General features: G+C 36.4%; 2 protein-coding genes across 7 annotated transcripts; both read right to left on the reverse strand.

The window, feature by feature from the left end:
* Positions 1-63: 63 nt before the first annotated feature.
* Positions 64-12,422, reverse strand: LOC132844887 (target of Myb1 membrane trafficking protein-like). Of its 6 annotated transcripts, none has more exons than XM_060868755.1 (16): positions 12,265-12,422; positions 8,029-8,113; positions 7,754-7,832; positions 7,139-7,288; positions 6,853-6,987; positions 6,365-6,493; positions 5,959-6,075; positions 5,366-5,499; positions 5,028-5,070; positions 4,735-4,849; positions 4,588-4,660; positions 4,242-4,317; positions 3,410-3,478; positions 2,444-2,503; positions 1,638-1,677; positions 64-1,536 (listed from the first exon to the last, which is right to left on the reverse strand). In XM_060868755.1, the coding sequence occupies exons 1-16, from the start codon at positions 12,314-12,316 to the stop codon at positions 1,397-1,399; spliced, it is 1,497 nt and encodes a 498-aa protein (XP_060724738.1). In that variant the 5' UTR covers positions 12,317-12,422; the 3' UTR covers positions 64-1,396. The 6 variants fall into 6 exon arrangements, with proteins under 6 accessions (XP_060724738.1, XP_060724739.1, XP_060724736.1 ...); XM_060868756.1 differs by having other exon boundaries at positions 4,588-4,654; positions 4,735-4,852; XM_060868753.1 differs by having other exon boundaries at positions 4,735-4,852.
* Positions 12,423-13,540: 1,118 nt separating this feature from the next.
* bglapl (bone gamma-carboxyglutamate (gla) protein, like) lies at positions 13,541-15,471 on the reverse strand. Its single transcript, XM_060867194.1, has 4 exons — positions 15,307-15,471; positions 14,963-15,193; positions 14,752-14,869; positions 13,541-14,395 (listed from the first exon to the last, which is right to left on the reverse strand). Exons 1-4 carry the CDS (start codon positions 15,365-15,367, stop codon positions 14,293-14,295), a joined length of 513 nt encoding a protein of 170 aa, XP_060723177.1. The 5' UTR covers positions 15,368-15,471; the 3' UTR covers positions 13,541-14,292.
* Positions 15,472-15,993: the final 522 nt, after the last annotated feature.

Genomic DNA, 15,993 nt, shown 5'->3' on the forward strand with positions numbered 1-15,993 from the left:
TGATTTACTGAAACACAAAAACATTTTCCCCGTAATTTCTCTAGTGTCTACATTCAACAAAAATACTAGACAAGCAGCAAATCATTTTAATTTACCATACATAAATCACAATTTTAACTTCAATCTTGTCAAATTAATATTAATTCAGAATCGTCATTTTTACAATAAATTTAAATTCCGCCACAACATGACAGTCTTGTAGTCTACAGGTTATTCGTGAACTATTTTAAATAAAAGTACATCACAGTGTCGTCCATCATATAGTGATTTTTATACACTTCATAGCCCAGAGAGCTGATCTGTAATCGCAGAAAGCCAGATTAGTTGACTGATGGGCAGAAATAAAGACTGGCTTAAAGAGATCAGAACATGACAAACACAACACAAGTGAGGAAGCACTTTAGCAGCGCAGAAAAATTAACATTACAGTAATTATTAAGATATGGAATGAAAATTAATACAAACTGTAATTTAGGTATAAAAGTGTGTCAGAGAGAGAGAGAGAGAGAGAGAGAGAGATTCTGATTGGATCGCTGTCTTGTGACTGACACAGTAATAAAGCGGGTACTAATAAAGGCTTTAACATTTGATACTAAATAATATTTTAGACGCTCTATAGCTAGACAGCTTCATGTAATAAAACCACAAACTATGACATTAGCTATGCTTTCATATATTTTTGTAATTTAGGAGAAAAGAAAAAAAAAACCCAAGGAAAGTGACCCTGTAAACGTTCTCTCATATAATAAACTGCTGAAACTTCTTTTGTGTAATGATGCATGATGACAAACATGGCCAGGCGAAATATTCTCACCTTCTGGTTAACAAGTACCTTTGTTGAGAATATATTTTGTGGGAACTGGAATCTTGTTAAAAAAAAAAAACAGAAAAAAAAGAGCGTTTGAACGCTTAGCTAAAGCAAGCCACAAATTAAGAGGTACATCTTGTTGTTATAACAACAATGACACTAAATCATCGTTTTTTGCAAATGCACACGTTTTTTTTTTTGTTTTTTTTTTTTGATTACAAGGAACATGTATGTAAACAAAGAGTGAGGAATGTAGGCTATATAGTGTCCACTCTGTTGGGAATCTATAATCAGAATGAATTATTTTGATTGACAAGAAAAAATCTCTACATGTAAACAACCACCGCTGGTTTGTTTTTAAAAAAAAAAAAAAAAAAAAAAAAAAAAAATGATGTGTGGGGGAACACAGACACAAAACATTTTACCTTTTCTTCAGTGGCTTTCTTAAGATTACTTTTTGTCATTGGCTGCACTGATCCTAATGCAGTTTTGTACAAAAAACCAAAAAGGCAGTTAGGTGGAAATCGCAACTTCTGAGCAGTGCATTTTCTGCTACCTGTTTCTTCGTTCTTCCTGTTAATCTGAGTGTTAGAGGGTGAAGAGCTGATCTTGAGTGCGCTCTTGTTTCTGTGCTGATTGTTGAGGGTTCCCAGGAGGCAAGGAGCTTTTCTGCACAGAAGGGAGATGTTCCACTGCTTTTGCTCTATGCGCCAAAAACCTGTCAAACTCTGCCAGGGAAAGACCAAGATCAGGTTATGAAATGAAACACAGAAGTGTGTGTTAGAGACAGAGCGAGAGAGAGAGCGAGAGCAAGCAAGAAAGAGCTCACCTTCAGTTGTAACACCATCTTCATCATCATCAATATCACACTGGAAAAAAATGATATCATCCTTTAGGACAGAAATGAAGTCTTTTTTTTTCTTTTTTCTTTAAAAATTAATGTCTGTTCTGTCAGATATGAGACCCTATTTGTGGTGTTATAGCAATGCATTTACAGCATCCATAGTAACTGCCAGGTCAGGGTCATGGGGATTTATATAGACTAGTTTGATTCTATTTCAGAATTAATAACAAAAACATTTCACAGAAATATCACAATACTTGTATAAGTAGGGGGAAAAAAAACATCAGTCCTGCACACATCTCTAGTCCAAACAGACCAGAATTAATAACACAAAATACCAACACAGATAGTCACTGTGTATCACCTCGATTACAAATTATTATGCATGCTCTGTGTTTATGAGAGCAAACTTTCATTCATTTTTAGGATCTCCAGATGGCGCTAGCACACTAAGTCTAGCCTCGCTTGCTTCCTCAAGCTCTTCCTGGAGGTCTACAGAATTCTGGTTGTAGTTAAACTGTGAAGATTATATCCACAGGAGAAAGGCTGGTGACTGCAGGTACGCAGAAAAGTGTGTATCACCAGCCACACCCTGTCAGGGAGTGGAGAAGAGTAGACTGCTAATAATCAGAATCGTTTAATGAGTCAGAAAATAATTGGCCACCACAGGCAAATGTAGAGAGTTGAAGAGATTGCCAGTTGGTCAAGAAATACATTGCATGGACTGCTTAGACTGTAAATTATTCAAATAAATAAATAAATAAGTAAAAAAAAAAAAGGTGCTAACTTACCGTTTCTAAAGACAACCACTTCTCAATGTCATCCATAGCAGCACTTTGTGGTGCAGGTGCCTGAAAAAAAATAAAAAATAAAATAAATTGAACCACAATTATTATAACGAGATGTCTTGACAAAATATTTTTATGTACAGCAACAGTTTATATGAGGAATCAAAATGATGATCAAGATCAATTTTACATCAGGAAAATGAAGACCAAGTGTTGATTTTGCTGCCTTCAGCTAAATCATTTACATAAATGCATGCAATTAGGCAAAAAAAAAAAAAAAAAAAAAAAACAAAGCAGGTGCTACAGTCCAGCTGGCTCAAGTTTAGAAAACTAGAGCTGTAGAACTACTTCAAAATTTTATTCCAAACTTTTCACATGACTACAATATTTTTTTTCTAGCCCATTCACATTAGAGAGCATCCACCCACAGAGGAGAGCTACAGAGCTCTGTTTTATTCCTTTACAGTTTCCTCATGTAGTACAGCTTTAGCAAAGGGAGTTGTTTTGGGTTACAATGATGGCTTGTTAGTCATTTCAGAACAATTCTGATTTTTAAAATTGACATTAAGATTGCTGACATTTGGCAGGTTTATTGTAACAATCATTGATTACATTTCTTTGATACCTTCATTCTACCACTGATGTGACTAATATTTCATGCAAGTGGAGGTTAAATGACAGAAGATAGATAGCGTTTTTTTTTTTATATTGTGTTATATTTATATTATTGCGGTATAGTTATCCACTATATGTTCCAAAGGTAAGTGGACACCTGGATATAACACTCTCAAGTGTTTGTTTAGTCCTGCTGTTATAATAACCTCCAGTCTTGCAGGAAGGCTTTCTACCAAATTATGGAGCGAGTGTGTGGGCATTAGTGAGGCCAGGCACTCGAAATTATCCACAAATGTTTGGCCATAAAGTATATCTAGCGCATGCATCCTAAATCTCAGCTTTGCTGGAACCCACCAGTGCCTCACTGTATATCCATTGAGACTGACGACTCCATTCACCTGCCATATCCTTCGCACACTCACGCTGGCACACACACACACACAGATGCTGGGTTAGTATGTTAGTGTATCACTAAACAGCTGATGATTGGTCAATAAAGTAAGCATTAGTATCAACTAAAATCACCGTATTATTCATTGATTTACTTATTACTGTCTTCTAGGTTTGGATCAAATAAAAAAGATCCTCCTGCACCCATACGCAGCATACAACACAGTACAGTACATGTGTGCTCAGCTCAGTTTAAAAAGGCAGTATACACACACAACTACGACAGACCTTGTTTAGAAGAAATCCTGTTATAACATAATGCAAGCAAATACACAAACTAACAGCCTTCAACAGCCTATTAACTATCATTTTGATTTAAGGTCTCCATGCACTCCTCTGGCTTTGGTTTTCAGAGTTAACAAAACAGCGGTCATCTTTCAGAAATGATTCGTTTCACAAAATGTCCGCGTGCAGCAGGATGGATTTCCCGCTGGTCTGACTGTTAATTATGCGTTTTTATACATTTCTAAGTGGGTATCGAGCACTTATTCCAGCATGTATGGAAAGCCTCTTCTTAAGAGATTATCACAAAAATGTTAGGGTTGCTCAGGAACATCAGATTATAGTATTCTTCAAAGACTTCCCATTATATGTTGTATTATAAAATTCTATTGCTCTAGCTTTAAAAATTACTTTTCACTTCCACTGACAGCTGAGGGGAAAATAAATGAGCAAAACTGTATATATGTTATATTAGTACTGAATTTGTTAAAAATGCAGTTTTCTATATACTGACCCCTGCTGTGACCTGAAGCCGAGTGTCCAGCGCTTCTGCTAGCCCCTCTACTGCACCAGGGTCCTCGTATCTGACACTACACACACACACACACACAGACACACACAGACACACACACACACACACAAAAACGTGAGAAAAAAGAGGCACAAACTGTGCACATCTCATCAATAAATAATTATCAAAAAAAAAAAAAAAACAACCAACCATTTTCAGTACTTACCAACTGTATTAATAAATATTCAACTCACTGTCAAAGGATTCATCCTCGTCTCAACATGAAAGTACAGCAATTTACAACTTGGCTGAGATTGTTAACAGTAGGCGAGTGTAGTTGAAAGCTTACTTCTTTCTCTGCTCAGCCAGTGAACGTCCTCTCGTCTGAGCAAACATGTCGAATTCATCATCATCTCCTGCAGCTAAGAGAGAGACTATGAGAGAGAATAATGACGCTACTCTTATTTAACAACAACAACAAAAAAAAGGCACAGACCTGCAGTCATTATGGGATTAGATGTAGGCTGCGTCACTGGCTGACTGACAGGTGGAAATAACGTCTGATTGGCTGGAGATGGAGCTAGGTTAATGTCTAGAAGGTTTTCTGTCACCTGCTTTAACAGACAGAAAATGTCAAATTCACAATCGAATCATTTATAAACGTACTACATTAACTAGTGTAAAAGTCATTAATGATGAACGTAATTATACAAACATACCAAATAAATGAATATTTTACTAAACAGTTAATAATGAACACATCATTTAAAATTTGAAAGGTACATTTACTTGATCTGTGGAGGGTCTTTGGACTGTGTTCAGCCTTTCAAACCTTAAAAAAAAAAAAGAGACACCAAAACTGATCAAAGCAAAACTCATTACACAATGATGACATTTTTCACTTTGACATATACTGACATGGGCAGATTTAGGATGTACAAGTATTAGGGGAAAAAAATAATAATTCCAACAGGCACTGAGATTTATTGAGTAGAATCTCAAATTGTGTTCTGTCAGCCACGTAGTGCACCATGTAGAGATTTGTGCTTTCAGTGAAATCGCTTACATGAACAAACTAAAGTGATTAATGAAATTGAATGAGAAACAAGTATATTTGACAGTAGTACCTCTCATAGCGTATGAAAGCATTGTTGAGATCATCGTTGATAACGAGCAATTCTCCAATCAGCTCTTCTTCACTCAGACTGGGGATCAGTTCCACTATTCGGTTTTGCATGTTCTTACATACCGAGTACAACTGCTGCTCACACACAAAAGCACACAGATATCATGTTTGCGTCTGTCTTATAACCAAATTATTGATTATTTAAGAGAGGAACATAAATGTATGGACTGTATGGAGTAGGGCAGGGTTGGGTGACTCAACGAGTAAAATCATGAGTAAGTGAGTAATGGACAGGGTCAGAAAATGAATGAGGTTGAAGTGAAGTGGTTCATGCAGCGCACGTGTGTGTGTGTGTGTTAGGGGGAAACAATGGACTGAGTGAGTGAGTGACAGAATGAGTGAGTGACAGAGTGAGCAAATGTATTAGCAAGAAATGAATAATTGAGATAAAAATGGATTTACAAAGCATTTTATTTCAAAATGTGTTAAGGTGATTAAGAGAGTGAGTTGAGTTGAGAGTGGTCAGGGCTAGTGAGCTAGTAAATGAGTCAGATAATGAGAAAGTAAGTTAGTGACATAAAGGGTGAAAAATACCCGCAGTAGCTCTGTGTCTGTTGATGAGCTCTCTCCTGGTCTAAGCTGGTTCAGCATCTCGGTCATTACTGTCAGGTTTCCCTTCACTAGGTCCAACTCTGACCTCAGCTTCTGTTTCTGATTCACACAAAAGCAAAATCAGACAGAAAAAAAAAGGAGACATACACACGCAACAAACACACAATTAAGTTCTTATGAATTGATTAAAATGAAATTGATGAATGAAACCGATTAAAATGAACCTTTTATACTGTACAGTGATATATGATTAGTATATTTTGCAGTTGTAAAAAGGACCAAATAATATGTGGCCATCCCAGTATATACACATATATATAAGATACAGTATAGTATATAGTTTTGATATATAGTTAGTATAGCATATATATACTATTTTTATTTGTACCTGTCCAGGTGAGATAGGTGCAGGTGCCCCATTTGCCTGGGGGACATGTGAAGTTTCAGTGCTTTCCACAGTGGATGTGTGCATTGCGGGTTCTGCAGTGCGGGCAGGTGCATTGTTTTCTTGAATGCTCTGGGAGAGGCCACAAACCAGAAAGAAATGTATCTTCAATACAACAGAATATAGTACACCTCAGATCTGCTCCAGTTGGTTGGACTAGAAACTGCTTTTGTTTACAAGCATATTATACTAATTACACCAGGTATTACAAGTAATTTTTACTAATATAACTTAAATATTTTGTATCCCTATATTTATTTTGCCAGAGGTTGCTGCACCCTCCATAATTTTATTGCATTCCCTGCTTTTATCTCTTTAAACACGCTCAGGTTATCTCACTCTGCATGCTGCAAAGAAACTGTCGTAGCATAAAAGACTGCAGTAGGTTAAAGTCCAGGGTAGAAGAACAGTCATATACAGTAGAGATTTACCCTGATGGGGGTGTGTATTGGTGACAAAGCATCCAGATCAGTCATAGGAAACTCCAGGCCTCTCTTCTTCAAATCGTCATACACACTCACAACTCCAGACAGTGATGGAACGTTCCGGAAAGCATCGGCCCACGCCTAGTGAAGCATGAACCAGAAAATACAATAAATGAGAGAGGCTACAAAAAATAGCTTTTAGGGTAATTCCATTTGAGCCACTCTTAAATTTTTCTAATCAGCACAAATCAAAAACAATGCACCTTTTGTTGTTATAAAAATCTGAACAAACCTGAATGAGGCTTAAGACTCGGTCGTGTAAGACCATAGGGGGATTGTTTTTTGGGAGAATGGTTCGGACAAGCACACCCTCTACAAAATCCCGAGTGCACACGTAAACATGAAAACGATGGCCGCAGTTCTTCACACATGTCTCAAGAACCTCGGGGGGAAAAAAAAAGAAAAGAAAATATATTGATATTTTTAATAATGTAAAAAAAAAATTAATACATCCAATAAAACAAAATAAAAAGTAAAATAATAGATAGAAAATAAAATAGATAATAATAGATAGAAAATAAAGTTAAATAATAGATAGAAAATAATAGATAGAAAATAAAAAAAAATGTAATATTAAAAAAATAAGCCAGTATTGGAAACTAAATTACAGATGTTCATAATTTTACATTATTAAATGCTAATTTTAATAAGCTATTTTTATATTTTGTTTATTTGAAATATGATTGAAGCAAATTCATATTAATAATTATTTAGCCAATTTAAAAATCTATTATTTTAAATGAAAAGAAGACATAAAATATCTTTAGAATCACAATGAAAAATAAATAAAAAAAAAAACAAACGAATAAACAAATAAATAAACAAACAAATAAATAAATAATCTTACAGTCAGTGCCAGCATGACTTCTCTGAAATTTTTATTTCCTACGATCCGCTTCTTAATGGCTTTCATTGCATCTTTAGGTCTGTAAGCAGATGCATAAAAGGAGTGAAAATACTAGGAGTATTAAAACATCTTAGACATTACACATGAAAGAAATAAGGAATAAAAACTGATCATAAAATATCTTTTAATCCCCTTTTATTGCTAAATTAAATACATTAAACACTTCCACAGATCCAATAAGAAGAACGAATGCACTGTCATTGTTGATGTCCTACCCATCGTCTGTCTCATTGATGATGTCACAGATTTCCATGTTCATGCCCCAGTCCTCACTCTCTAAAGAGCCCCAAGTGGCTTTCTCTGCACAAATACACAAACAACAATGACAGATGAACAAATCATACATATTGTGCTTCGGTAGTTTTCTAACCACTTTACATTCATCATTTCTTTATTACAGACATCCAAATCAAATCAAAGCAAAAAAAAAAAAACTGAGTTTGTAATTCAGAACCATTCAAACAACATTAAAGGTGAATAACAGCAGCAGGGCTGAGAGAAATTAGTCAAATGTAACATTGCATAATGTGGTGGCAAAGTCAATCACTCTGTCAATCATTTAACTATTTAATTAACTAGTCATTTAGTTTGGTTTATGACATCTAGCAAGTATTCATGTATATGAAAATGAATAATGTCTAACAAAATTATGCTGCTTTATATTAGATAAAGTTCATGAAAGCTATGTTTTCCACAGTTGACTAAATAATTGTAATTATTACAGTGAACAAAATAAACACAACAAAATTTTTAGATCGTTTTGTGATGCTCTCGACTTTTCACCAAACAAAAAACCTGGACACAAATTTTGAATTATTAAATAAAAAAGATGGAAACGGAAAGCAGCACTCCTAAAGTCATGTACTTCATACCTACAGAGGGGAGTCACTGAGTATGTCAGTTTGGTCTGCAGTGAGCCAGCAATTTTTTTTTTTCACTTAAGCACACAATGCTTAACATTTAACAGCTTAAACCAGAGTTCAACTGAATGCTGGTTAAAATCCCTGTGGAAGTTTTGTATGCCCTGATAACCCAGCACCATGCTTATTGTTAACAGGAATATACCTCGAAAGGCCTCGAAAGGCCTCTAAAGCATCAGGGAATTCCCAAGGCTGTAAAACAGCCGTCATCAGAGCTCTTGAGGAACCGCAGTACACTGAGCTTGAAAAGGATTTAATCTTTCTTGCAAAAACAAGCAGAACTCAAAAATGGTGTTGACACAGATGTCTCTGGCTGCTAGTCCTTGTTATATATTTGTAAGCCTACAGACAAGCACTTGACCGTATGAAAAGCACAGAGACAAAGTGGAGTTTTGATGTTATGTGGTGAGGAAAGATTCTCTACAACATGCCACTACTGAGTAGGAACAACAAGATAAGCTGCTGGCACAGCTCATTTAAACAAACAAGAAATATTATGGTGGCTTAAGGACAGTTTTGCACATCTTGTGACTGATTACAATATTGCTGTATGAGGGCTCATGTGATCCAAACCACCATTCACACAAGTTCCTACAAGATGAACCCTCTACTCTGTAGGCCTATTATGAGTCCCTCCTTTTCTCTCTCTTAGTATTTTCATGTGACTGTCAGCTGGCTGTTCAGCCCTCCCTGTTCTCCCTGAGCAGCTCCAAGCATTTTTGACATCAATGTGAAAATTGAGAAGGGTGTGTGAAAAACAGACCAGCATTTTTTTTTTGTAAAAATATATACTAGTGCTGATGTTCATTAACTTGAGTGTGGTGTTGATTGCATGGTGCTGTGGGTTGTGTTTACTAAAAAAGACGTTATTCTTTGCTTATATTTTCGCAACTGAAAAAAGCATTACAAAATATTGTGACCAGATTGGCTGAGCTTTCTGCAGCAGGAGGACAGGATTAGTAAAGAGTTTCTACATCAGTGGAAAGAATTGGACAGAATTCCTTTAGGAGTGTGTTGGAGTGGGAGGGACAGTCCCGTACACACCTCTAGTGTAAACTCTGTATCTGGAAAGACATGAAGTTCTTGTTGATGAGAACAACCTTTAGCACTGGCTTGCGCAACGCTTTTCCTAACTGTCCAGAGTACAGAAGAATGTGGAAATTTCCTACTACACACATCTGAAATGAACATCCAAGCAACCAACAGACTTCAGGGAAGTTAGAAGTAAAGTTTGAGTAAAACACCTAAAAGCTGATATTTCAGTCTCTCTGAAAATCTTCGTATCTTCCAATTTTCATAAACATTTAACAAATAATGTTTCTACGTTAATGTAGCTGAATGGTGTAACTTGTGAAAACAAGAGTTGCTTTTAAAGCCTAAATCTCTAAAACTAAATCCTAGTGCGGCTTCTTCGGCTGAGAACTGATAAAATCTCCTTCCCTTTAAAAACAAAGACTTTATTTGCATTGCAGAAAAGATTCATTTGAATAACTCACTACTGGTCCATAGCTGAAATTACCATACAGAACCAGAGAGTGCGTCATAAAATCACTCAAGATGTCTGCTTGCACCGAGTTGAAGAAAACCTGCTAGACGTTGGAGAGTCAGGATTAATTGATAAATGTCCCAAAGATTTAGCACATTTTAACAACACCAAGAGGAAAAAAGTGACATTAATTTTCTTTCACATCATTTGTGTCAAAATTATGTATTGGATGATTTGTTTATTTGGTGCAAATTCAAAGACCACATAATGACACGTTCTCAATGGATTCAGTAAATATATCTACAAAGCTACAATTCACCTTCAGTAACCGTTTTAGCCCAGTCAGGTATACACTGAATATGCATCTCAGGCAGTAACACACCCTGATTGAGATGCCAGTTCATTGAACAGCTTGTGCGAATCCGGAGTCGCCACATATACACAGTCAGTATTCTGAGCTCAGGATCAAACTGGGATGCCTGAATTGCACATTGTCGCCATTTTGAATCCCTATAACCATCCAACTCCTTATGTTTTGATGTCAGTGTTGAGTTGACAAGGCATTTGTTAAAGGTGGTATCAATCACCTATGGGATGAAATGATAATTAATTCAGGAGCTGAACCAATTGTCCTAGAGCTCCGAACAATCAAAGATACCTGTACTGTATAAATGTTTTTGTAACTTTCATTTTCTCAAATATCAGAACCATGCTACAGCACTAAATCAGTTTACCAGTGATAAATATAGAACTTGGCTCACATGATACCGACAAATATTTGTTTTTATACTAAATTTAGTTCCTGATTCTGATTGGTCAGAAATTTAAAACAAAAAGGGAGAGGGGGTAATTTAGTTCATGGTGGCTTGGAGGTTAACGCACACGTTTTGCCTTTGGGGTTCGATTCCCACCTCTGCCCTGTGTGTGCATGGTTTGCATGTTCTCCTAGTTTCCTTCTGGTGTTTCTTTCATACAAGCCCCCTGTTTTCCTCCTTCTGTCCAAATACAAGATTGTAATGCAAGTAAATTCCTAAATTGTCCGCAGACTGTGAACGGGTGTGTGATTGTGCCCGTCCAGGGTCACACCCTGCCTTGTGCCCCAAGTCCTAGCACTACAGAAACTGGATGGATGAGTGGATGGATGAGTGGATGGATCGACTTGTTTGACTGATGCTGGATAAATTATTACAAGAGCAACTCTGACGTCACTTTCTGTTACAACTTGCACAGCTTGTTACAAATGCATGTAATAGATTTTAAAGGAGTCTCTCATGACAGGGTTTTGTAACAGCCAGTTGAGAAGCTGCTCCTTTATTTGCGACACAGAAAAGTCTTCAAAATGGAAGGAGTACTTTTTCAGTTTCTCAGTAACATAACAGAGCTGAGGGGTTTATAACCAAACGTCCTGTATATATATATATATATATATATATATATATATATATATATATATATATATACATATACATATATACACACACACACACACACACAGGGACCCCTATCTATCTACCCCTAGCTATCTAGCTTGCTACCTATCTCTCTGTCTGTCTGTCTATCTATCTATCTATCTATCTATCTATCTATCTATCTATCTATCTATATTACGTGTACAAAACACGAACAGAAATGTTTTTACTTTACTTCCCTTATTGTAAACATAGACCTGAGAGATCAACAAGACAAGAGGAAATCAGACGTAGACGTTTTGAGAGTTAAAGTGTTTCCCTGAGATTGTCTCTAAACCACAACACTTTAAATCCACCGTAAGTTACACCTCTGCTCTGCTAGCACACACTTTCACTTTGTCGATGTTCACTGACTTAAAAATACAGAGAACTTAGACTAGACTGATATTAAAAGTGAAATACAGTATAAACATGTACATAAAACGATGTAATCCCGAGTCGTTTACGAGTAAGAGAAGGTCACCAGTTCAGGAAGCTAAACATTTTTGCTAACAGTTTCTTTTAACCGACAATTCAGTTAAAAGAGGAAGTTTAAATACTATTTTGTTTTTTAAATAAATAAATAAATACACTCACGAATACGCTGGCCGACCGGGGAGGAGAACGGGCTCCCGATGAGAAAATCCATTTTTACTTCAATCTATGAGGTAATTATAAATAAACGTCCATATTTCGGTTTGTGTTCCGCTGTTATTTCTACCGGTTTGAACAGCGCTGTAGAAGCGCGCGCACGTATAGGCTTTAAACTGAACCGTGCACGCGCGGTCACGTGAAAGAGAGAGAGAGAGAGAGAGAGAGAGAGAGAGAGAGAGATTAGGAAGGAACGTAAAACTAGGAAGTAAAATTTCTCTTTAAAAAAATCTTTTTATACTTTTAATAACACCCTCTATGTGTGCGTATTTATTTATTCGTTGTTTATTATTTGTTGTTGAGGGATCTGATGCTGGGTGAGATGACCTTTATAATCTCATTAAAATAATGACTATCTATCTATCTATCTATCTATCTATCTATCTATCTATCTATCTATCTATCTATCCTGTCTGTCTGTCTGTCTGATCTGTCTGTCATCAATCAATCATCTAGGAAGGGACTTTGTCTTATTTTGCCAAATACCATATATTGCTAATGACTCCTTATTGGACTACACAGAAGCAATGCCCACTAGTTCAACAAACTATTATAGTCCATTCGGTGTAGAAATACACCCAATTTTGTTAAAATTGACAATTGGGATTATAATTGACTATTGCGTTTAGGTCAGTGCCCTGAAAATGACTGCCATCCCATCCAAAGTGTTCCTTTTTTTATAGGCTTCGGATCCACTACAAATAAACACAACAGGATAAAGTCAGTTATCCACATTAGTTATCCACATGTGTTAATTCCATTCTAAAAACAACCCACATGTTGAAAGAGTTTGGCTTTCTCGAAGACATTTGAATGATGAAATGTATTTTTACATTTTTACATTTATCTTTTTATTTTTATGTGTTATTTTTATTTGACTTATTTTACTATTTTTAAGATAAATACAAGTGTATTTAAGATACTGAACAACTCAAAATGGTTTGCGTGAGTGTGTAACGATTTACATCCAGACAGCTATGTGGTACCATTGCAGACAAACATGAACATATGGAACATATTGGTTTACTGGTGTAAAGGAACAATGATGTAAATTGCAATGCTAAACTATTTCTTTTTTACTGAAAATGTAGAACATACACATGATTTCATTCCTGATTAGAATTAATTGAGAATTTACTCCATGTTGATAAGCTCACTATTTCTCAAATATCATTCAGTTAGTCCCGCACAATTATTAAAAAAACACAGCATGACTTCACAATTGTACATGTTAAAACATTTTTATTAAAACAACGTTTTACAAGCATTTTCCATATCATTGTGTCACTAAAAATGCTATGTATATATTTTAAAAAAAGAGACTATCCACAAAGAGACAAGTCCTAGATCAACTAGCAAATATAAATGTGTAAAATACAGTTTATGATTTTATCTCCCTTAGCTTTGAGTGTTAAACAGGGAGGATTTAGCACCTTTGTGATAAAAGATGGCACTGAGCGTTCAAGAGAACATAAACTCCACAAAACAATAATAATTTAAAACTAATGAACGATATGTTTGTGTTGCCTACTAATGTGCCAATCCTTAATCTATGCAGATAAAGCGAAATAGCTCTACAATGAAACACTACAGTACATTAGCAGAAGTGGCATTTTACAGTCCCTGTGACAGTATACATTTGTAAGTATATAGTATTGATCACACCACAGAGATCTTGTTCATAGTGAGATACTCGTGCTATTCTTAGACTACTACATAAAAGAGTTGTTACTGTGGTTGCGGTCACCTCTGATACAAAACCAGAAACTCTCTAGTGGTTTTAGTGAAAACATACAGCAAAAGCAAAAGCTGGAGCTGTCAAGGGTAAAAGCCAAAACAGCTGTTTATTTTTCTCCCCTCACCTCTGTGCAAAGCAGGTGAGGTTGTGAGACCCGTTCAAATAAGCTCATTTCTGTTCCATCTAAATCTGGATTAGCTTTGAATCCATGTAGAAGCAGCTTCTCTCTGAGGCGTTTAGAAAGGAATGGGGCCGTAGTATGCGGTGTAAGCCGCCACGATCCCATCGGTGTCGGACATGTGTTCACAGGCCACGTTGGGCTCGCACACCTCTCTCAGACTGTTCAGAAGAAATGGAAAGTTAAGATTTAGATGCTAGAATACATTTTTTGTTATATTTCTGTATAGTTAATATTCAGATTATTGAAAGTAAAATACTTTAAAGTATTTATTTGTTGAAATAAAATAATAGAATAAAATCTGAAGTCTTCATAGAATAGAATAGAAATTCTCTCTAACAAGAGAATATTATAATAGCATTTGATATATACTTTGTAGGAAAAGTGAAATGAAATGGAATAGAAATGGAATAGAACAGAGTGGAATAGATGAAATGGAAATAGAACAGAGTGGAATAGATAATAAATAGAATGAAATATAGGAGAGTATGAGTATAGCTCAGAGCAGAAGGTTTACCTCTCCAGCTGAACTTGGGTGAGGTCTGCTGCTGGTGTTCCTGCCCTTCTGTGTCTCCTTAGCAGAGCTGTGGCGAGAGATCTCTTCACCATCACATGGTCAGGTGCACCTGTAGCTACTGTATGGGAAACACCGGCGTCACGCAAACTAAACTCTCAAAGCCGATCGTGTGTGAACTAATGTTAAGTGTAACATCATGCAGGTATCTCACCTTCAACACTGTTAGAGTTGGACTCAGATGAGGACGAATCAGAGGCAGAATCAGACGCGGAATCAGAGTCTGAAGCAGAGTCGGATGCGGAGTCGGAGGCAGAGTCTGATGCGGAGTCTGATGCGGAGTCTGATTCAGAGGAAGAGGAAGAATCTGATGCAACGGGGGCATCAGCTGCAGGGTCAGCTGCAGGGTCAGCTGCAGGGTCAGGTTCAGCAGCGATATCAAGTACTGCACACAGGACAAGCATAGACACGCAATGTAAAGACATGAATAACCATCGTAATGTCCTTTAAACTGCAATTTAAATATGCAAAGAAAATTTCTTTATTTGTCCATCTTACCTCCTGTAGACATGCAGGCAGACAGCACAGTAAAGAGGATGAGTAGTGTGAAAGTCTTCATTTTTTTGTCTTTTGTAGCTACTTTCTTCTAGAGAACTTCGCTTTCTGTGTCTTGTTTGTCTTCGGGTCTCCTTTCTCTATTTTCTGCTGTTTCTCTGAGCACCTTTATACTGCTCTAACCCATTCACAAGGGCTGCTTTCGAAGTTTGTGATTGGTTTGAGAATCAAGTGACACCAAACCTCTTTCTGCATTTCAACACACACCCTCAAACACACACACACACACGCACGCACATGCACACACAGAACCCTTGCACATATGCACCCCAAACACCACTTTCTAAAACAGTCATACATGTCCCAAGAAGCTATATAATTCAACCACAAACGATTTTGACTTGACTTTCTTGGAAGATCTTTTATAAAGATTGGTTTAAGTTGAAAGTAATTGAGAGGTTGATATAGATCTGGGAGAAGCACATTTAAATTTATACATCTGTTTTTCTCCTAAATATTTCTATTAAAAAAATAAAAAAGCAATATGTGACCCCAATCACCTCTGTATATATTTGTGCACAGCATCTTCATTAAAGACAATGCTAATTTCGTACATCTTTAACAGATTTGGAGGCAATGAGGTAATGTCATCTGAGGACAAGGTAAGGGGGGGAACTGAGGTAAGGTCAA

The sequence above is a fragment of the Tachysurus vachellii genome, chromosome 4 (genome assembly GCF_030014155.1).
Source record: "Tachysurus vachellii isolate PV-2020 chromosome 4, HZAU_Pvac_v1, whole genome shotgun sequence".
NCBI lineage: Eukaryota > Metazoa > Chordata > Actinopteri > Siluriformes > Bagridae > Tachysurus > Tachysurus vachellii.

What these genes read in the sequence shown, in the direction of transcription:
- LOC132844887 (XM_060868752.1), bottom strand. Translation starts at nt 12,316, where the DNA reads ATGGATTTTCTCATCGGGAGCCCGTTCTCCTCCCCGGTCGGCCAGCGT. An exon ending in GAGTCTTAAGCCTCATTCAG is followed by an intron (nt 6,988 to 7,138) that starts GTTTGTTCAGAT and finishes ATGCTTCACTAG; the next exon opens with GCGTGGGCCGATGCTTTCCG. An exon ending in AGTGGTTGTCTTTAGAAACG is followed by an intron (nt 1,678 to 2,443) that starts GTAAGTTAGCAC and finishes ATTTTTTTCCAG; the next exon opens with TGTGATATTGATGATGATGA.
- bglapl (XM_060867194.1), bottom strand. Translation starts at nt 15,367, where the DNA reads ATGAAGACTTTCACACTACTCATCCTCTTTACTGTGCTGTCTGCCTGC. An exon ending in TGCCTGCATGTCTACAGGAG is followed by an intron (nt 15,194 to 15,306) that starts GTAAGATGGACA and finishes TCCTGTGTGCAG; the next exon opens with TACTTGATATCGCTGCTGAA. An exon ending in ACCCAAGTTCAGCTGGAGAG is followed by an intron (nt 14,396 to 14,751) that starts GTAAACCTTCTG and finishes TCTTCTGAACAG; the next exon opens with TCTGAGAGAGGTGTGCGAGC.